A 21,582-nucleotide genomic window follows, 5' to 3' on the forward strand; every position below is an offset into this window, starting at 1 on the left:
ACAATAGAGGTTGACCACGACTATTAAAACTAACTCGACTTCAGAAGTGTTGTTTCTGAGCGAGGCTCCACGTTTTGTGTCAGTTTGATCGTCTCACAGAGCACTGCATGTTCTCGCCTCTTTCCTTCTGTGTCTTTCCAGCCTTTCCATGTGTCTGTGTCTAATAAACTGTACCTCCTTTATCTCTCTCTCTTTCTTCCCTCCCTCTCTCTGGATCTCTTTCTGAATCACTTACTCACCCACTCTGCCCTTACAAGGAAAGGCAGGCAGGGTTGATGTCATAGAATAAAGAATGTTTAAAGAATCCAAAGGGGGCGAGACTAAAGGGAGAGAAAGAGAGAGAGAGACGTGTTTGGTTTGTAATACGCATGACCTGTGCAAAAGAGAAACGAGAGAGAACTTGTTTAGACGGAGGGATGGTGTCATTCTTTTAGGAGACATGTAGGGGGAGGGTCCAACAGCTGTGCATTTGGAAGAAACAGAGTAGAGACTGCAGAAAAAAAGTTATCATCGAAAACACAGATTCCAGGTTTACAGAGCGATAGCTGAATAGAAGGAGAAGGAGAGAGGCTAACAGGTAAGTCCAAGCTGTTTTCAGTAGACTGCTGGTGTTTGTTTGACCTTTTTTATTTAATCATTGTCCAATGGCTTTTACACCTAACAGGTGAGATAACCAATGAACTGAAAAAAAAGATAATAATAAACTAAAATGAATGAATAAATAAAAAAGCTAATTATATATTCAGTTAAACTTATTAAGGATTAAATCTAATTTTGTTATCATTTTTAAATACCTATATATATATATATATATATATATATATATATATATATATATATATATATATATATGTGTGTGTGTGTGTGTGTGTGTGTGTGTGTGTGTGTGTGTGTGTGTGTGTGTGTGTAACCAAGAACCGCATATATTACTTGCGCGTTCCAAGTCTGACAACCAGAAAGTGTCCTCCATATATTGCATGTTTTGCAAATAGAATTTAAAATATTTTAAAATTAAAAACACATTTTGTCATAGTTTTAAACAGCATATCTATTTATTTATGCATCCGTTTAAAACAAAACTTTTTGTGAAATTCATTTCCAGTAAAATGTGGTTTTGCTATTTTTTTTTTTTCATTAGGTATGCTATTTTATGACTCCTTTATAACAGTAATTTAGTCATCATTGGCCACAGTTTTTGTCCCCCCTCCTGCGGTCGGGAGAATGCGGAAGCTTGAACCGGAAGTGTGTCAAGAGTCGGTACATTAGGAAAAAGTTCATGTGGGCAGATCAGAGTCGCTGATCATCATCTCCACGAGAGCTTCTTAGAATGAGCAGAATAACGCCTAACGCTATAAAGCGACACAGTTAAGAAAAGATACGTGTTAAGCGGGGATACTATTTATCCATAAACGGTGTCTGCATTAGAAACCTTGTACTGTTTTTGGCATAACTGCACCTTTCCAGAAAAAAAAAAAAACGAAAAACGAACAGTAAGTGCCTTTATTTCACCCTTTTCTATAGTTTTCAGCCTAATTTATAATGACAGCGGTTTGTCACTGATGGCTGCAATCTGTATTCGCATCTAAACCTCAAACCTTGTATGCATTCACCGTGGTTTGTAGTCCTTTTTAAAAGAAATATGATTGTATGACATGGTACGTGCTGTTTGTATGGCGTTTGATTCGAGATGTATTATAACTGAAAATGTTTCGTTGTCGCTTTGAAAACTATTCTGTCATCAGTGAAGAATGTTTTGTATGATACAACTATGGATTTAGTGAGGGGTGGGGCGCGTGCATGTAGTTATAATGTTAACTTAAGGTAACGTAGTTACTCTTATTCATAAATGCATCCGCTTAAAGATTTGTTGCTGGAGTTTGTCAAGTGGGACAGTATCTATAATTTGTGTTTTATTCAGTGGGAGCTTTATTGTTTGTCTTGTTCCTGGTTTTCCAGTTAAAATATCCTTATAAGGTGAAAGCAACTTGTCTTAGCTCGTACTGCTGCGTCTGATAAGAGACCAGGTTTTCCTCGTCTGAAGAACGAGGATGCGATTACATGTCATGATAATTCAGTATTTAAGGCGAGAATGGGGAAATGGATGAAGGATTTCTCTGGGTGGAACCCCTAAGGTTAGGACGCCGGTGTGGTTTAGGATTCCCCAGTTCAATGTGTGCTGAATGCGGCCGTCGGACAGGCAAGAGAGATATAATCAACAACACGCCTCCAGAAATGTTACTGATCTTGTTGTTGAAAGTATTTTTGCTTTCATTAGTTTTATCATTTAATCTCACTATTCAGTGCAACAGTTTGTTTGTAATAATGAGGACTCGCAGCCAAGCTAGTGTTGATAATGTCATTGTAAAACAGATAGTTCAGACTCGATTCTGATTGGATGAGCAGCAACCAATACTGGCCCACCATGACAAATTTGACTGATTTAAAGGAATCACCCCAAAATGAAAATTTTATGAAAATGTAGGCTACTCACCCGTTAGATCAAGATGAGTTTGTTTCTTAATTTGAAGAAATTGAGAAATTTAGCATCAGATCATTTGGTCACCAGTGGATCTTCTGCAGTGAATGGGTGCCGTTAGAACGAGAGTCCAAACAGCTGATAAAACATCACAATTATCCACACCACACCTGTGTCCTCTATCCATAATTTTGCTCTGGTGAAAAATAAATAAAAGTAATATTGTCTGACTCAGGAGAGAATAAATTATAGATCAGGTACAATTTACTAGCAAAAAAATTTCTAAAGTATTTCTTTGGATTTGGATATGAAGAATTACTTGCTGGTAATTTCACTGGCCAGAAAAAAAAGTCCACTGAAACACAGCTCACTGCGATATCAATTTCAAAACAAGCAACTTTCTGTTGGTTATTGTGGTGAATCAGCATAACCAAATTGGGCCCATTGCGAATTCTGTATGGGGAAATCGTTTGCCCTCATACAGAATTTCAGATCGTTCTTATTAAAATGACTTGATTTCGCCCTTAAAAATGAGCAAAACAACATTGAAGTATGATTAGACACTGAGTACATTTACTTGTTATTTTACTAATTGTGCGTGCGTGTGTGCGTGCGTGTGTGTGTGTTTTTTTAAGCATATTGGTTTTAGGTGAATTTTTCTTTTACATGCCAATCCTATGAGTACCAAGAAGGTTAGCTTTTTAAAAACAAAATCAAAACGTATAAAGTATTTTCATATCAAGAATATGTTTTATGTGTCCTGGTATGCAGGCCAAGCATAACCCGGACAGATCATGGGCGTGCCACGATCTTTTCACCACAGTCACCCAAAACAATAGAATCCCACTGCTTCTGGAGCTGTCACTGTACCAATTTCCAACCGAGTGTCTTTGATCATGTTTAAACCGGATTCAGGAAAGGAAATTAGTCTAATATTAGTCAGTGTGGACAAGCATTGTGATAGGAGTCATTGTCCATGATCAGAGATGTCAGGAAACATTATCTTTCAAAACAGGATGTAAGTTGTGGTGTCACACAGTGTGGTAAGTTGACAGTTTGTCACTGCACAAGTCTCTGTATTAGGTGAAAAGAGCTGTTTTTTTCACCTACAAACTACAGCTGATCAAGATTAGTCTGCTTTATTTAAACAGTTTTACATAGTTGTCAATTTTCAACTTATCAATATTCTGGTGTGCATCTACTCTGCGGCCTGATGGAGCTGAGATGAAATCCTCAATAGAGGAAGCCAGAAAGTTGCAGTGCAAATAAGTACTGTCAGTTCATAGCCATAGCTAGCCAGAGAGGAACGATGACACATTTGTTTTTGTCTATAGTTGATGTGTTAGACTTCTTACTTACATCTATCCATTTAGCTGACAGTTGTATCCAAGGGATGTTATGAAACCAGCATTCACAGAAGAACATTACTCATTGCAATTTCAACATGACCCGTTATTTATTTCTTGTGTCTCCAGTGTGGTGAACAGAATTTAAGAGTTTGCATGATCCTCAACTAGTTCCCAAGCTTCCCTCTCAGGCCACAGTATCCATCAAGACTGCGTAAGGAGGTCTCATGGAGCCAGATCAGCTGCGTTGTCTCCTTTCAGCAAAAAAAGAGCCAGTCTCCCTTTAGTTATTCTGATCAAGTGATGAAATGCATTCGTAAGGCAATTGGAATCTTTATATTGCAGCTGTTCTCTTTCTGTGGCATGCGCACACACACACACACATAATTTAGGAAGGTGCTTGTTCGATCAGATCAAATCCTTTACTGGAACTCCAAAGTGGGTAATGAAAGTCACAGAGTGTTTTCCATGGATGGTGTTTTGACTGGTTTGAACTACATGCGTTTCAGTTAGACTGTTGTTTTGCGTTGGTGAATTTCCTCTCACTAATGTATTGTCTTCACATTATCAGAGAGTCTAGCAGTGTAGCTAAACCATAAACGTACCCATGGAGAGCAAACACACCAGCCAAATCTGGCAGCTGGTGGCCTCAAGAAGCAGAGAACATCCTATGTTACTCTTAGTCAGAACTAAGGCTGGGATGATATAATGAATATTTGCAATATATTCACAGTGGTTTTGCTGGTGAGATAAAATAAGGCAACATCATGATTATTGGGATGTGCTTAATGTGCTTTTTATTTGAATATTAAAGGAACACTACACTTTTTTTTTCAACTCCCAGAGTCAAACAGTTGAGTTTTCAATCTGTTTTTGAGTCCATTCAGCCGATCTCCGGGTCTGGGGGTAACATTTTTGGCTTAGCTTAGCATAGAACATTGAATCTGATTAGACCGTTAGCATCTCGCTCAAAAATGACAAAACAGCTTGGATATTTTTCCTATTTAAAACTTGTCTCTTCTGTAGTTACATCGTGTACTAAGACTGACGGAAAATGAAAAGTTTAGATTTTGATATGTCTAGGTACTATACTCTCATTCCAGCGTAATAATCAAGAAAAATTGCTGCCATACCATGGGTACCGCAGGCGCAGTGAAAATAGTCCCCAGCTAGTTTGTGTAGTTGCTGTAATAGCACAGGACTATTTTCAGGCGCTGCTGATTATTATGCTGGAATGAGAGTATAGTTCCTAGCCATATCAGCCTAGAAAATCGCAACTTTTCATTTTCCGTCAGTCTTGGTACACAATGTAACTAAAGAACGGTCAAGCTTAAAATAAGAAATATATAGAAACTCTTAGGTCATTTCTGAGTGAGATGCTATTGCTAACGGTCTAATCAGATTCAATGATCTATGCTAAGCTAAGCTAAAAGTGCTACCGCCAGGCCCAGGGAACTTCTGAATGGATTCGAAAACGGTAAAATTAAATTGTTTAACTCTAGTGGAGTTGGGAAATGGGCCTATTTTCTAAAAAAAAAGTGGAGTGTTCCTTTTAAGTTTCTTTAAAAACATCATTAAGGCCTGTTCAGACCAAGAACAGTAACTTTAGATAACTAAAATGATAACTTTATTAGCATCCACACCAACGGACCGTGACATTGTTTATTATAAGCAAGTAAATGCTCAAGATCTTTTAAGTCGGATGGATTCTGATTGCCTTTTGTATTGTTTCTCTGGTGGAAAAAATTTTCTGAAAGTATTGTTTTATTATTATAGCTGATGTGTGGAATTTTCTGTTCTCATAAAATTCGAACGATTGTTAAAATGTTTTAGTTTCAGTTCATTATGGGTGTTTTCCTTTCATCAAGAATAATTGTATGATCCTTCCTTGTCTTGATGTTTTCATATCTCTAACTTACACTTCATTAGCCAATACACCGATGGGATGTTAATGAATGTGTTTTGTCCCTGATAAATACAAAAATAGAATTATTGGAAATATTGCAAAATGTAAATAATTTAATGTAGTATTTTAATGCAGTAATTATTTTTACTTTTATGTCATCAGAATTTTCACAGAAGGCACACATTTAATAAATTGTATATAATGTTATAATAAAAATTGTGAATTTCGGTTCTATGTTAATGTTGTATTTTTATATGGAATGAAAATTTCATTAAATACTGTTCCTTAAAGAACAACGGTGTGAAAAATAGTTTTGCTGCTTTCAGTTCGAGTCTTTTGAAAAGGCTGATACGTTTTATGTTTTCGACAATCTCTAATTTGAACTAAAGAAAACCGCTGGCCAGAATTAATCATTCCCCTAACACATATTGATTGTCAAGGCATGATGGATTGATGGTTGTACGTACCAGCGCTAAAACTAACAGGAGATGTGGTCAACTTGTGGGTCTCCTCTTCTCTATGGTGTGCTTAGAATTCAATTCAGAATTAAGGATGTGGTCATCCTTTTCATTTTGTGGCAGAGGAAACTCACAAGAGTAAGCCATTGCTGTTTGTTCATGCTGAGGTTCGATTACTTGGAACAGCTCGCTGGAACATTTTCTTTTCAAAGTTCATTGTAAGTACCCACAAGCTTGTATTGATCTGGAGATGGAGGTCATGATAAGAATATATAATCTTTTGAACCTCAAGGTTTATGGCTTTAGCATTTATTTATTTTTTGTCCTGTGTGAATATGTAATCAGAGCATGCACTTGTACATTATTAAACTCCACTTCTGAAGCAGTGGAGAAAAGTGACGAATTTGCACTTTACACATGACCGCCTTTCAGTGCACACTCCTACCTGAGGGCTAAAAATAGCCTGAAATCTCTTTTTTTAGCCTTTCTTTTTTTGGTCTTAAACTGTGCTTCCACTTATGGTTATGCAGAATCCGTTAAGAGCTTCTCTGATTTGGAGATGGTTTGGTGGACCACATCAAAGCATCTTTAACTGTAAATCCATCTGAAGGTAGGTCAGAAGAGGTCTCAACTCAGACGTTTTGGGAATATTTGTGTGAACTTGAGCTCTTCTTCTCAAGCCCTAACATGAAATCCGCTGGAGTTTGTGGTTGTGGTTTTGTGTGGGACTCAATTGCTAAACGATTCATAATTACTCCCCCTGATAAACATTTCCAGTGTAGATTTGTATGGCTGTCAGTGGGCCAAACTGCTTTGCGATATTTACACGTGGGAGTTGGACATGGCCCAAACAAGTCAGGGTGAGGAGGAACTTACAATTAATTGGTGTTTGTTTGCCACAACGTGAAGTGCGCAGAGTTATTTATGGTTGCTGTAGTGCAGCATGGTTCAGTAATATAGCCTACCATTCAGCTGATGTACAGTATGATCACAGTCGTGTTGTGCATATCCCAGCTATTTTAAAATGGCTTTGAATGGGGCTCATCCAAACCGAATTTATACAAAGTAAACTGAAGTAAAACTGAAATAATGACATACGGTACTGTGTGTTTACATTATCTCAGAGCGGCTCTGTTGCAGTAAATGCTGCTCCACACAAACTCCATCTCTGCAATATGCTCTAAATTTGAGAGCATGCATTTTGGAATGTAACATGCACCAAACAGTTTCCCATAATTGAGGTGAGAAGCACCTATCAACAAAAGAGAAGATTTAAGGTCTCGCTATGGTTTTCTGTCAAAATAAAAGTTCGTGGTTTAACATTTCAATATAATAAATTAAGAGAGCCACAAATGTTAGTATTGTAATTTTTCTAGTTTTAATGTAATAAAATTATAATTTCTTAAGTTGTTTTTTATTTTGTGACATATTTTAAAAGTAATTTTTTTGTTGTTTTTAAAGTATTTTTTATTTAGTAGTTAATAATAATAATAATAATGATAATATAAATGGTTATAATGTTTAGTGTTTTATAGCCATATTAATGTAACAACTAATTGTTGGCAGAATTGTTCAACCCTTACAAACAAGCAAGGAGGAGGCAGATCAACCGAATGCAATTATTGTTTTTGAGATAACTTCATGCCTATAACATTTTTTTATGTTTTCATTAATTCAAGGCAGGTTAGAAGTCATGAGATTGACCATAAATATTTGATTTAATGTATTACATTTATGAATTTACAAACATGTCCTTATGAAATAATGCTTAGGCCTTATGTTTTTCTGTTTATGCAGTATACCGACTCATTTATACTGAGCTCCTTTGCTATAAATTTGAAAACTCCAAGCAATGCATGTTTCTTTCCTACTTAACCTAGAATAACATGTTTTGCCAGGTCATAACATGGTAATCAGAATAGAATAACAAAAATGTGGCTCCAGTTAGTAAAGCTAGAAATGAAAGCTGTTCTTTTAGTCATGAAATCCTTGTATACATCATCTGCCTCAGAAGGCCACAATGGGTTGAAGTAGAGAGATAATTGACTAGGACAGAACAGGCTACATCTGATGTCTTTAAAGTGTTTGCCATCATCTGTAATTCATACTTTCAAAGTAGAAGTCTTTGAAATGGTTCACTGGCTGTATGATGAGAACTATAGAGGGAAAAAAGTAATGACTTAGTCATATAGGGTCAGATGAGACTTGGCTCAGCGGCAGCAGGAGGAGGAGGAGGGATGAGGTAATGCCTTCGTTTTAAGTGCAAGCATGCTTGAGGTTAATGTTTGCACTTAGCTCATGCCATGAGAGCACTTCTGCGGTGTATCACATCCACATGTCTCAAGCACTCTTAACTGTTTCTAGCTGAAGCTCGGTTGACTGTACCCCAAAGCCCCATAATGGGAAAGTCATGGTATGACTTCAACCCTTATAACCTCCGTTTGGAGAACTTCCGTGTGTGCACACACAATCAAAACACAAATTATATCCACCAAAAAGAGCACATTGTATCTTTGTACTGTGATTTTTGACCATCTGCGTTCTGCTTTGTCCTGTAAGTTTATTTTTGGGTACTATATCATGACGAATAATATTTTCGTTGATCGTTTAACCTTAAAGAACGACTTGTACAATGAAAATTTAAGCTCTCCGTATTCAAGACATTACATTTTTCTAAGTGCATCTTATGAAACTAAAGACTGAAATGCACTACACAAAGAAGTGCTTATTTATACCATGTTTAAGCTTATTTATACCAAGTTTGTTTGATCAAAAAACATTAAAGTTTTGAGCAGATTGTGACGAATAAAAACCTCTGTCTGGCCATTGCGTTCACAAGATCAACAGACATGCCTGTGATTGGCTACAAAGTAGAACACCTCCAAACCAACATTGCAAATATAAACCTCCGATGCTCTGCGTGCTTTAGTATTTCATTTCAATAGAAAGACTGGTATTGTTTTAGTTTTAAAATTTAAGTATCCACATGGTACCAAAATACCTAAACACCAGATGAACTAATGTTGAAGTAAAACATGTGAAAGTTGCCAAACGTTGTGCTGTTGCTGGTTGCGCGTAGCACCTACAGCAGAACAGTTTTTGCAGAGAGGCTGTTATTGAAGGATGGGCAGTTAATAATGTAAAAAAAAAAGTTGTGACATTTGCCAAGTATGGTAACCCATACTCTGAATTGGTGCTCTTTATTTAACCCATCCAAGTGCACACACACAGCAGTGAGAAGTGAACACACACCCAGAGCAGTGGGCAGCTATTTTTAAGCAGTTGGGGCTTCAGTGCCTTGCTCAAGGGCACTTCAGCCATGACTATTGAGGGTGGAAGAGATTCACCCTGCCCCATTTACAACTCCTGCTGGCACTGAGAATATATATATGTATATAAAACGTATATAACATAACAAGGCTTAGATAAATGGCAAAAAAATGTGTAAACCACTCATTTTAATAACTTGACATCGGGGTCAAAAAATAATAATGTAAAAATTGTGTTTTGTGATCCCTTTAAGAAATGAATTATTGAACGCTATATTCTGAGAGTAGGACTTTTCTCTGGATATGAAACCAAGTTAAACAAAATGAGGATGTGAAACAAGTCAACATAATTAATATAAAAGTACCAGAGATTTACATAATGAGAAGTGAAATGTTGCCATCTAATTACACTTCCAGAATTTTTGTTAGGATTTTCTTGTTAAACCTCACCCAAGTTATGCAAAGCATTTGTGTACACTGAACTTTTTCAGAACTGTTTCAGTCTGGTTGGACTTAGAACAATTTGCATTAGTTATTCATGTTAGGAAATAAAGGAACTTTATTTATGATGTAACAGGGAACTGCATTGATCATCGTGAAGTTTTTACTTCCCTGTAATTACTGTGAACTCAGATGCTCTTCTTCAGCCTCACTTGGTACATATAAACCAGCTTGATGTTAATGTGTAATCCTGTTAAGAAATTTAATATTAAATAGGAGTTTCCTGCTCATGTTCAGGGTGTTTCAAAGCAACATTTTCCAATTGAACCCAGATGGTTGACTAACCTACTTACAGGTGGGCGGCTCTTTTGAGAACCGATTCCACATGAGCAAAACTATTTCAGACACCAAAGCCATGGAAAAAAAGATTTTCCACGTGCTGTACTGCCAGTCCAAGATCCATCATGGTGATTCTGAATTAGTTTTTGGTCATTTGAACTGTAACACTAATATTGTTGTCATTTTCAGATCAAGATGGCTGACTCTAGCACCGGCAAGCCTATGGTGGTCACTTCCTCAGTCTCCCTCAAAGTTACCGCTCCTTCTTTCTACAACCAACCCAAAAAGTTTGCATCTGTCGCTCCTCCACGCCCCAAAGCACAGATGGCCCCATCACAACCCTCATCATTTGTAAGCACTGGTGTAATTGGACTAGTTGGAGAGATGCCCCCACCCCCTTCAGCTCTATGTGAGGGTAAGGCAATTTCCATAAAAAAGATGAAGGATCAAAAGAACCAACATAAAAGTATTTCAAAAATCTAGTTTAGAACACATGTACAAAATTCGTAGAAATGTTATAAAAGTGATTTTTGCATAATAGGTCACCTTTAATCCTTGAAAACATGTGAATTTCAGTTTACCCATTTTGTTGATTAAGTTTTTTTTTTTACATTTTCTTCAGGGTAATATTTTTATGTATGTGTGTAATAAAATTGTTTAGACCAAAAGCAGTATTTTCTTAAGCATCGGCTAGGGGAAAATAGAAGTTGGGTGGCAGATATTTATACCTCAGTACTGTAGCACATTATAAAACGGTATGCAACAACTTATTGAGTGTAAATGATCATATTTATTGATATTATTAAAAGGATGCCACCTTATTGGGACAAAGCCCTCCCTACACCTACCACTAATCATACCTAATAAACACTGTTATTAATGAGCCATTTTATTTCCACTTTTAAAATATTTCCTCTATTTTTATTGCGAATAAATGCTTTTCCGATCTGATATCTGATGGGAAAAGGTGAAGAGCAAGTAAAACAATTACTTTGTAACTAAGTTGTGTTTTGGGCTGGGTGTCGAGTTGGTTGGTGCCTATCGACTTTATAGGCACCAACCATATTGCCATGATACCAATGAGAATCCAAAAATCAAAATTTTGATGCCTATGGGGATAATCTCATCAATGTCATTGAGCCAGTAAGCATGCAGCATGGTTGCTGGCCTAAATCAAGTGCTGGTGATTGGCTCTGGAGTATGGAAGTTCTAAGCAGCCATGCATTATAATTTTGTTTCCCTTCTTGTTTTTTCGTTATAATGACTTAATTTTCTCGTTATCTCGTCATAACGAAAGTTGTTTTCTCGTTATCTCGACATAACGAAAGTCGTTTTCTCGTTATAACGACTTAATTTTCTTGTTATCTCGACATAACGAAAGTCATTTTCTCGTTATTACTACTTAATTTTCTCGTTAGCCTACATCGTTAAATCCCATCTTACTGTAGATAAACAGAACATCTCCGCTTATTAACTACCTAAACATGTGCCTAAAAGAAGCACAAATAAAGATATAGGTGCAAACAGAATACAGTGACGTCACCCTTGGTTTTGCATTGCCGATTAGAACCTTCGTACTGGAGAGACATCTACGTTGTTAACACCCATTGACGTGGCTCACACTCCCATAGACGTTTACACTAGTGCTTATCCTCGTCCATACTGACAATTCCACTGTTTAAAAAAAAATCTCTGTCCACAATACAAGATACCACATGCCTCTTGGCTATTCGTGTACACTGTAGCATCATGCTAAATAAGACAATTTATAAGATTTACACTATGCTTTCACTCAATACTCATTTAAATGTTTGTCATTTAAATGTATGTGTGTAATAACTTCCGATTGCGATCTAATGTGTTTTTCGGCCATATTACAGTTATGTTACTGCAATAATATGATATTTGTAGCCTTTTATGTCAAGCTAATCACTACACCAGCTTAACATTTCTCATGTAAACACCCTGTATTGTTACGAAAATGAATCTCATGAAAATCACATACAAATCATATACTATTTTAATCGTGTGTGTATAGCTTCATGAGACAATGTTTTTCTGTGTTTCTTATGTACAGAGCTGAATGTGGAAGTGTAAGCGTTTCATCAGTAAATCAATGGAATCAGTAAATTAATAGAAATGATGATTCTGTCTCTCTGAAACCACGAGTGTAAATGTAGCCTAAAAGATTTGGAAACTCAAAACTATTAGAACTTTATTAAAACTATTTGCACTGATTTATTGTGTTGGTTAAATTTTTCTCCTTTGTCCAGTGGCTCAGGAGATAAGTCTTTTTTGAGTGTAATAAAAACCTCAACGAGCTGACAAAATAAAAGTTTTTTTGAGTTAATGTAATCTTGTTAAATCTGATTTTATAAAATTATCGTTCAGGAACTGGTACTGTTCAAGGTATCGATATTGAACATTTTTGAACGATACTCAACCTTATTTGTGCTAATATGTTTTTAATTTCATAAAAAAAATAAATGAACTTTATAATAATAGAAACAACAATAATAATAGAATACTTTGCCAAAAATATTATTATTTTTAAAGAATTATATTTTTTATTAGCTTTTTCCTCATTATATCAGTAATAGTTTGTTAATCCTTTATTATATATTGAATGTGAGGTGCTTGTATAAGAAAGCTCACTCTACTTGTTTTTCAGATTTAAGCTTTGTTTATCTTAGCAGTTTCTGTAACCGATTGCACAACTGTAGTAATTCTCTCCTCACCAGAAGAACAACATGTGCTCTTGGCAACAGAGTGCTTTTTTAGACGTGACTGGAAAAATATTTTTTTGGAGCAAAGTGTTTAAAGCATATAAACAACCAAGTATGACACACAGGATTAAAATAGCATTTTTCTGTCTTTTTTTTTTCTTTTTCTGGCATATTCATCATCTGTGTTGTCCATTAAATACCTGATGATCTAAATAGTTGTAGTAACAATGTACTGGATGCTAATGTTGGTGCAGTATGCAGATAAGCTATGCTGTCATGCTTCGTGTTGAGGTGAATAAACAATGCAGAAAGGGATTGTTTTGTTATTGTGAATTGGTGCGAGTGTAATTGAATTCACTGCCTCCGTTCATTAGACTTTCCGCCCCCTCCTCCTCCACTGGATGATGCAGAGCTTCCAGCCCCTCCTCCAGAATGCCTGATCATCCCCCCTGCATCTGATGCCCCTCCTCCTGCATTCCCAGCCCCGCCCCCAGTTGCAGAAGACCTGATCCTCCCTGCACCTCCTGAGGAATTAATCTCTGTACCTTCTGCCTCCTTCTCCCCACCCCCACCTCCTCCTCCACCTCCTCCTCCTCCTCTCCCTGAGACAAGTGCAGGTGTCAGCTCTCAGGTGGGTTTCCAAATAGTTGATTTGATTTCATTTTGATTTTAGGTTTTTTTTTCACGCCCTTATGTCATTCTCTATCTTTATGACTTTCTTATGTCTTTTCTTTTAAGACTAAAATGCTGTTGCACTATACTGACCACGGTTTGATCCCTCTTCAAACCTGTAGAACTCCAGTCTGACCAGCGATGCACCACAATTATTTATTTACTGGGACACTGAGACCGAAATTAAAATGTTCACTTAGTTGAAAACTGAAAATAACAGTTATTTAATAATTGATTAATCAAATAAACACTCAAATGAAAACTAAGTCGTATACAAACATTTTTATTATACATTTTTATAACAACTTTTTAATGATATAATGACTTTTCTATCCATGCATAAATTTAAACAGTGACTGTAATAAAAAAAAAAAACTTGCTTTCTTAACAAATAATGAAGGCATCGCTAACAGTTTAAGTATGAACATGTAATATATAATGCATATATTTAGGAATATGCTGTCTTTCACTTCACAAGATGCTTATTGATGCTATGAATGAATAAAGATGCCAATCTAACTAGTCAGTCACTGTTCAGGTCATTGACCATAGTGCCTGATCCTGAACGTTTTGTAAATTTTAAGGCGTCTGATGACTCTTTAATTTCTAATGTGGAGCAGTGCAGCTGTTTGTCATAGAAAGAGCATATTTCTGTAACCGCAAGACTGTCTTTCTCAGCTCTTCCAAATTTCTAAGAGTGTCATCCTTCTAATTTTGGATTCAAACAGTATTCTGCCCTTGTATTTAATTAAATTACTTGAACTAGGCATTAATTATAATCTCAGTTGCCTTCATCCTTTTTTATATCTGTTCTTCACACTTTTAATGTTCTCTGGATTGTTTTCAGCTCTGACCCTCTCATTTTCTCTTTTGTTTGTACTCTGTCCCACACTTTTATTGCATCACATTTATATACTCTTGTTCTTTTTTTAAGACTACGTCTGATTTCATGGCTGATTCACCCCTTTTTTTTATTCTCCCATATTCTCTCCTTTATTGTCTCTTGTTTTGTTCTCCACAGAGGCTGTTACAGAAACAGACCAGTTTTGAAAGGCAGTTGGGCTCATTGACTGATATGTTATCAGAGATGGAGACTAGCGGACCTTTCAATCCAAAGGTAAACGCAGAGCCTTTAACCGCTGATGTTGTAATCTTGAGTTCAGCTATCTCTCATTCATTTTTAAAACTTAATTGGACGGTTTACCCCCAAAGAATTACAATTCTGTCATTGTTTATTCACCCTCATGTCATTTAAAATCAGTACGACTTGACTTTCTTTCGTAAAACAAGATATTTTGCAGAATGTTCATGCTGCTCTTTTACATACAGTGATGAAATATTTCTAAAGCACAATAAAAGTAGTCCAAATGACTATATAACAGAGGGCTAGAGAAAATATTATATTAATTTTACACATTTATTAAATCAATTAAATTTCAAACAAATCAATGTGGAAACAATTTAACTTGATGGAAAAAAAGAAAAGCCTAAAATAAAAAGATCATTTATGCAACATTCTGGCGCCCCAATTAGTGCTTTTGTAAGACTTAAGTTCCTTTTTTAAGTTCCATCAGATGCGTGACGTATTTCTATTTGTGTTTGTTTGCTCAGTTGCCTAGCAAGTTTTCATCGACCCCAGCGCCAAAGCCAGCAGCTCCTCCACCGACCACTCGTAAGCCTGCCCTTTCCTTTCTGCCTCCTCCTGAGCTGCAGGATCGTCCTCCCCCCGCCCCGTGGGCTGAGGAGCTACGTGCTCGAACACGACCGGCCAATCAGAACACAGCATCTGCCCCCGCACCTGTACAGTCATTTACTAAAGTCCCAACTGTTGCTCCAAAGAACAACTTCCCTCCCAGTCAGCTGAATTCAAACTTTGGATCCAAAACAGTTGCTCCAGCACCTTCGGGAGGCGCAAGAGGGTTTAACCACGCCGTTAAAACCCCCGCCCAAAGCTCTTTCCCACCACCTCCACCTGCCGCCCCTCCCGCCCCCGTTCCTCCACCAGCGAATATTCCTGCCCCTGCACCTACATTCAATCACTCAGAAACATCTCCCACTGGCAGACAGCAAAGCTTTGCTCCGCCTTCCCCTGCTGCACCTAAAGCATCGCCCGTCCCGTCATTCAACAGACCAGCAGGAAACACTGTTCCACCAAAGGTGGGTCTGCTTTAGGTTGTGATGTGATACAGTCATATAAATAAAGATAATGTAATGTAACAAAATCACAAAGAATTCTAGGAGCTGGAAAATAAAGAGATTTTGTGAAGAAAGTACCATTATTTAGTGGAAGGAGACTAGTTTTGTGGTTTTAGGATTTGTTTTAGTGAATGCAATTTTTTGTAAGAGCTGTCTCTAATTTTGGTATCATGACAAAAAAAAGAACATTATGTTTTATGTCAGTTTTATGTAATGCAGAACTGGCGTTGCAGTGTAAAGGCAGGAATACATGATTAAAGAGAAGCATAAAATAAAAGACAATAAATTGAATGTGCAAATAAGATATTGGTGTGATTTTGAATGGTGAAAAAAATTATACATTATTATACATCAAACATGACAGTAAAGTCATTTACGTCACAAAAGTTTTTGATCATTTTGCCTTTGTTCATCAAAGAATACTGAAAATCAATCAAAAACATTTCTGAAAGATCATGTGACACGAAAGACTGCTGAAAATCCAGCTTTACCAATACAGGAATAAATTATAGATTTTTAAAATATATTCAAATAGAAACATATTTTCAATTGTAATAATAGTACGCAATATTACAGTTTTTACTGTGTTTTTGATCGAGAACATGCGGACTTGGTGAACATAAAAGACTTCAGTGAAAGTCAATTATAGTTTAACATTACTTAAAAAAATAAATAAAATATGCAGATGTAGATCTGAAATGATCTTTTAAAAAAAAACACACAATGTTTGAATGGAGTCATTTGTGCTGGTGTTGTATTTCAGGTGTCTGGTTCAGGTTCAGGTCCTGGTGGAGCGCCTCTCACTATGAGGGAAGTAGGTGAGCTGGAAAAAATGACTAAGGACTTTATTAAAGACATGGACAAACATCCTCCTGCGATCACCGCTCCAGCTGCAGGTACAGCTCCACCTTGTTTACACAACCCACACCCTTGTGATCTCATTTATCTTTTTTATTTATTCTAATTTCAGTGACTTCCTTGTTTTGATGGTAATTTAACCCTTAGTCATAGACGTCCATATGGTTCTAGTTTAATGCTCAGCAGACAAGCTGTGATAAACACTGACTGTGCGATGGTGTCAGACTTCTCTGTAGGTGTAGGTGTTCAGCTTGATAGAGCTTCTCTATCTCCGTTTATTACTCTATTATCAGTGTCTAAACCGTACAGCGCTTCACCTCTCCCTTGTCTGGATCTCTCTGGATGAGTGTTGTAAGGATCTCACTGGCTTTGTCAGTATTGAGGACTTATTTGTTTCTTAGTAGCTTAGATGTGTATGTAGGTGAAAGCTAAAGATACTTTTTGATCCGTTTCGGATTTGATCAGCATACTTTCACATACTGTACTCCTGAAATACAATTTCATTGGTTTATTAGGTTTATTAAAAAAAGGATCTTTGTAACACCCTAGAGACTAATCTGTGTTTACTGCTCCACAGTAAACCTTTCTGTACCTCATAAATCCCATTCGTAATGTGAAGGTACTTGTTTCTTTCAGAGGTGTGTGGTAATTGTGGAGAGGCTCTGTCTAGATCTCAGCCAGCGGTAAGAGCGATGGATCGACTCTTCCACTCGCACTGTTTCTGCTGCGTGACCTGTCAGCGCCCCCTGCAGGGCATGCAGTTCTACGACCGCGACGGGACGCCTCAGTGCGACGGCTGCTACATGGTGAGGCAAACCTGTTTAGACATGTGAAATAATTACAGAGTTTTGGTTTAGATTTCTGGAAATTAGAAGAAGATTATAGGTATGCAATTAACCAATTTGAATACTTTGTTAACATGTGGGGACTTATCCAGAAATGTTTTCAGACCTAGTTCACTCGTTTTGTTGATTAAAGTGTGGCATTGTTTATCTTGGGCTGTGATTCGTGTGTTTGCAGAGTTCTCTGTGTGTGTGTTCCCGCTGCGGGGAGCGGATCACAGATCGTGTGCTGAAGGCGGTGGGCCAGTGTTTCCATGCTCACTGTTTCCTCTGCACTACCTGCGGCTGCACCCTGGAGGGAGCTCCTTTCATCACCGATGACCAAAACAAGCCTTACTGTGTCAAAGATTACCATCGGTGAGCCAACACCAAATCACAGACCAGTCACCAGAAAATCAGACATCTCTCAGTTATAGTCTACAGCATTTGAACTGATTATCCCATTCAGTCAGTCATCAGTGTTATAAACCAATCGGTCAGATTTAATATGGGTTGTTCTTTAACTGTGGACAAACTTCCCTAAACCACAAGTTTTGAAATTAGTTTCTTTCATTTTGTGGTGGGAATCAGTTTTTATAGGTTTTTGCGATTTGTTCATTTATTAGTTATCTTCTTATGTATTCTAAATGCATTGAAATAGCATTGAAATAAACAACTGCAACTTTTTTTTTTTAGGATTTTATTTACATTACATTTATTCATTTAGCAGACACTTTTATCCAAAGCGACTTACAAATGAGGACAGTGGAAGCAATTAAAAACAACAAAAGAGCAATGTGCTATAACAAGTCTCAGGTAGCTTAAACGCAGAATATGTAGCAAGGGCTTTTAAATAATATAATAAATAAAAAGAAAACCGATAGAATAGAAAAAGAATAGAGCAAGCTAGTGTTAGAGGTCTTCTATATAATTGTATAATAAATGAAAAGAAAACAGAATACAAAAAGATTAGAAAGGTAGTTAGATTTTTTAAAGAATAGAATTAGAATAGTGAGTGTTAAAGTTAGAGGGTCAAATAAAGATGGAAGAGATGTGTTTTAAGCCGATTCTTGAAGATGGTTAAGGACTCAGCTGCTCGGATTGAGTTGGGGAGGTCATTTCACCAGGAGGGAACATTTAATTTAAAAGTCCGTAAAAGTGACTTTGTGCTTCTTTGGGATGGCACAATCAAGTGGCGTTCACTTGCAGAACGCAAGCTTCTAGAGGGCACATAAGTCTGAAGTAACAGATTTAGGTAAATGGGTGCAGAGCCAGTGGTAGTTTTGTAGGCAAACATCAATGCCTTGAATTGTATGCGAGCAGCTGTTGGAAGCCAGTGCAAATTGATAAACAGAGGTGTGACGTGTATTCTTTTGGCTCATTAAAAATTAATCTTATTTAGAGGGATTTATGAGCATTTATGAGTATTTATTGGAGTACAGTTTAGTGGGGTGGAGGTTATGCAATTTGAGCATTTGTATAAAACGTTTATGCAAATCATTTTCACGCTATATATTCTGAAATGGCTTGATTTCTTTTTTTTTCTCACTTTGTATAATGTTTTTTAAATGTAATTGTTATGATGGATTTTCATACTTTAAGATTGAAAGTCGGACTATGATAAGATTAATACAGTAAAATCGACAAACAAAAGTCATTTTAAAATAGAAAGGTAAATGTAAAAAAGTTTTGTGAACACAAAAAAGTTCTTTATAGAATAGAAATAAAAATCAACACTTGGGAGATAAAAGTGCCTGGAGTTATTAGAAACACCCATAAAAAAAAATTAAAAAAAATCAATACGATGTTGCAAAAAAATGTTTTCTATATCTTAACCTCACTCCGTCTTGCTCTCTCCCTCAGCCGTTTCTCTCCTCTTTGCGTAAGCTGCAATGAGCCGATTGTTCCCGACCCTGGAAGTGAAGAGACCATCAGGGTTGTTGCCTTAGAGAAGAACTTTCACCTGAAGTGCTACCGCTGTGAGGTGTGGAGACCTTTACCTATTTGAACCAGCCACAGATTACAAAAATTATGGTTCTTAACTTTCAAATAAAAAATGTTAACTTTCTTTCATTGCAGGATTGTGCTCGCCCCCTTTCCATACAGCCAGACGATGATGGCTGCTATCCATTTGATGGCAAAATTCTGTGCATGAAATGCCACACCCAGCGTGCCAAGCAGGCCAAAAATTGATTGGTGGAACTTGCCACAAACCTAAACCAAATTTAAGACACCTAATTGTGTTTATTCTCTTTTCCATTTCACATTGTCATTTTCTAATTTTCCTCATGTTTGCTCAATGACTGTTTCGTCGTCTCTCGACAAAGCTCTGCTGCTTTTTTCTGAAAGGCCTTATTCAGAGCTCGGCCGATAGCTTGCCCTTGTGTCTTTCTTGTAGGGATTGATGTGTGCGAGCACAGTGTTAGTGCCTCCGTGTTGAATGTTACACACAACAGTTTTTACCCCTAAATTCATATGTAAAGTGTTAAGAGAAGTGATTTTTAGGACTGTTTTTTGGCTTGAATTTTTACTGTAGTGGCTGATTGGGTGCAGAGGTAATGTACTGCACTGCCGTCTCAGCGAGCTGTACGACTCCCAGCATGCCTTTAAAAAACATCCATAAATTGTACCACAGCTGACTACTGAGGTGAGACGTAAAGTCTGTTCATCCACAGCCATCCATGCACTTTCAATAAGGCTTTCCGAAACACACCTTGTAGTTGCTGAGAAGGGCTCTGTGTGAAATGTAGTCGCGACGAATGGAAAAGAAGCAAAAACAAAGGCAGGGAAAGATGAAAGAACACAGCGATTTGTGTTTTTGTCGTGCATGCATCATTTATAGAACTGTTTGGCTGTAAATGAACAAATATTTTAAGAAGCACATTCGTTTCGTCCTAAAACGTATCGATCAAAATATGTGCATTGATTAGCGTAGCCAGAATCAGTGCAGTGGTTTTTCACTCCATTAGGTGTTTAAGGATTGCACAAACGTAGGTCAGTTTGATGAAAAAGTATTTCCAAAGTAAAGCACATCAGCTGACTGATCAAGTATATGACACTGTAGCTAAAGCTTTTTAAAAACATCTGGATTATGGATGGTATCATCAACACAAAGGCTACAGGATATTTTGGAAATATATAGAGCAGAATTATGACAAAACATGATTCTGAAAAAACTGAACTCTGAATTTTTAACAGCCACCATCGACTGTGATTAATGCACAAAATTCCAGTTTTCCGCCTGTTGTGTTTCATGTCTATTTTTGTGTGTGTTTATGATAGAAACTACTGTCTCACTAACACCACTTATTTTGGCTTTGAGAGGTAGCACTGATATGATTTTCAGAATTACTGTCTCTCTGTGTTTCCATAGCTCTCTGTTTCTCTATGCACCTGTTTCCCTCGACCGTCTTGTTCTCGTATTTCATGTAACCGAATAAACCGATGGCTCCCATCATAAAAAAAAAATCCTTACATGACCAAATCCAACACATTATGCATGATCTGTTGTTTTTGTTATTACTGAGTTTTTATACATCATGTCTTCACAGTTGCCTTATTTTCATGCTGGTATCACAGTACTGCTAAATGCAGTAAGCTGTTTTCGACCAGTTGAACACTTCTGGTTTAGCTTCCATGTATTTACCATTAACTAGTACTTTGTCTCTTTTTTTTTTTTTTTTGTAAAAAAAAATAAAAATCAAATCATCTCTTAATCTGTGAATGTGTGCATGTTTACGGTCGAAAGTATGCCAGCGTGTTATTTTTGCTATCATTGTTTTCCTTCCACATTTGTACTGTATTCTGGACTAATAAAAGTATGAAATTGACAAACGAAGCACTTTTTTTGATCTGTCGCTGGACCTAAAAGAGGTTTCTTGTCTTAGTCTCTCCCGTCTCAGTTTCATTTTCTTCTTACAGGAATGTGTATTTTTGAAGTTCTGTGAATGTTTGTGGTTTAGTCATGTGACGGCTTGCAAACAAGTTCGTTCCCACGCAATGTGTGACGTGCTCTTTTGTGGTTTTGCTCCTCTCACACCCCCTCATTTCTTATCAGCTCGCCCCAGCCTCACA

General features: G+C 37.0%; 1 protein-coding gene across 2 annotated transcripts; it reads left to right on the forward strand.

The window, feature by feature from the left end:
• The first annotated feature begins 361 nt into the window (after positions 1-361).
• On the forward strand, positions 362-21,343 carry LOC113060145 (zyxin-like). 2 transcript variants are annotated; one of them, XM_026229009.1, is made up of 10 exons: positions 362-577; positions 10,425-10,650; positions 13,336-13,592; positions 14,655-14,750; positions 15,245-15,790; positions 16,593-16,725; positions 17,324-17,493; positions 17,708-17,886; positions 19,372-19,492; positions 19,588-21,343. In XM_026229009.1, the coding sequence occupies exons 2-10, from the start codon at positions 10,431-10,433 to the stop codon at positions 19,699-19,701; spliced, it is 1,836 nt and encodes a 611-aa protein (XP_026084794.1). In that variant the 5' UTR covers positions 362-577; positions 10,425-10,430; the 3' UTR covers positions 19,702-21,343. The 2 variants fall into 2 exon arrangements, with proteins under 2 accessions (XP_026084794.1, XP_026084795.1); XM_026229010.1 differs by lacking the exon at positions 362-577 and adding an exon at positions 1,256-1,490.
• The last annotated feature ends 239 nt before the right edge of the window (positions 21,344-21,582 follow it).

Source organism: Carassius auratus, chromosome 41, assembly GCF_003368295.1.
Source record: "Carassius auratus strain Wakin chromosome 41, ASM336829v1, whole genome shotgun sequence".
NCBI classification, from domain to species: Eukaryota; Metazoa; Chordata; class Actinopteri; order Cypriniformes; family Cyprinidae; genus Carassius; species Carassius auratus.

What these genes read in the sequence shown, in the direction of transcription:
- LOC113060145 (XM_026229009.1), top strand. Translation starts at nt 10,431, where the DNA reads ATGGCTGACTCTAGCACCGGCAAGCCTATGGTGGTCACTTCCTCAGTC. An exon ending in CCCTTCAGCTCTATGTGAGG is followed by an intron (nt 10,651 to 13,335) that starts GTAAGGCAATTT and finishes TCCGTTCATTAG; the next exon opens with ACTTTCCGCCCCCTCCTCCT. An exon ending in TGTGTCAAAGATTACCATCG is followed by an intron (nt 17,887 to 19,371) that starts GTGAGCCAACAC and finishes TCTCTCCCTCAG; the next exon opens with CCGTTTCTCTCCTCTTTGCG.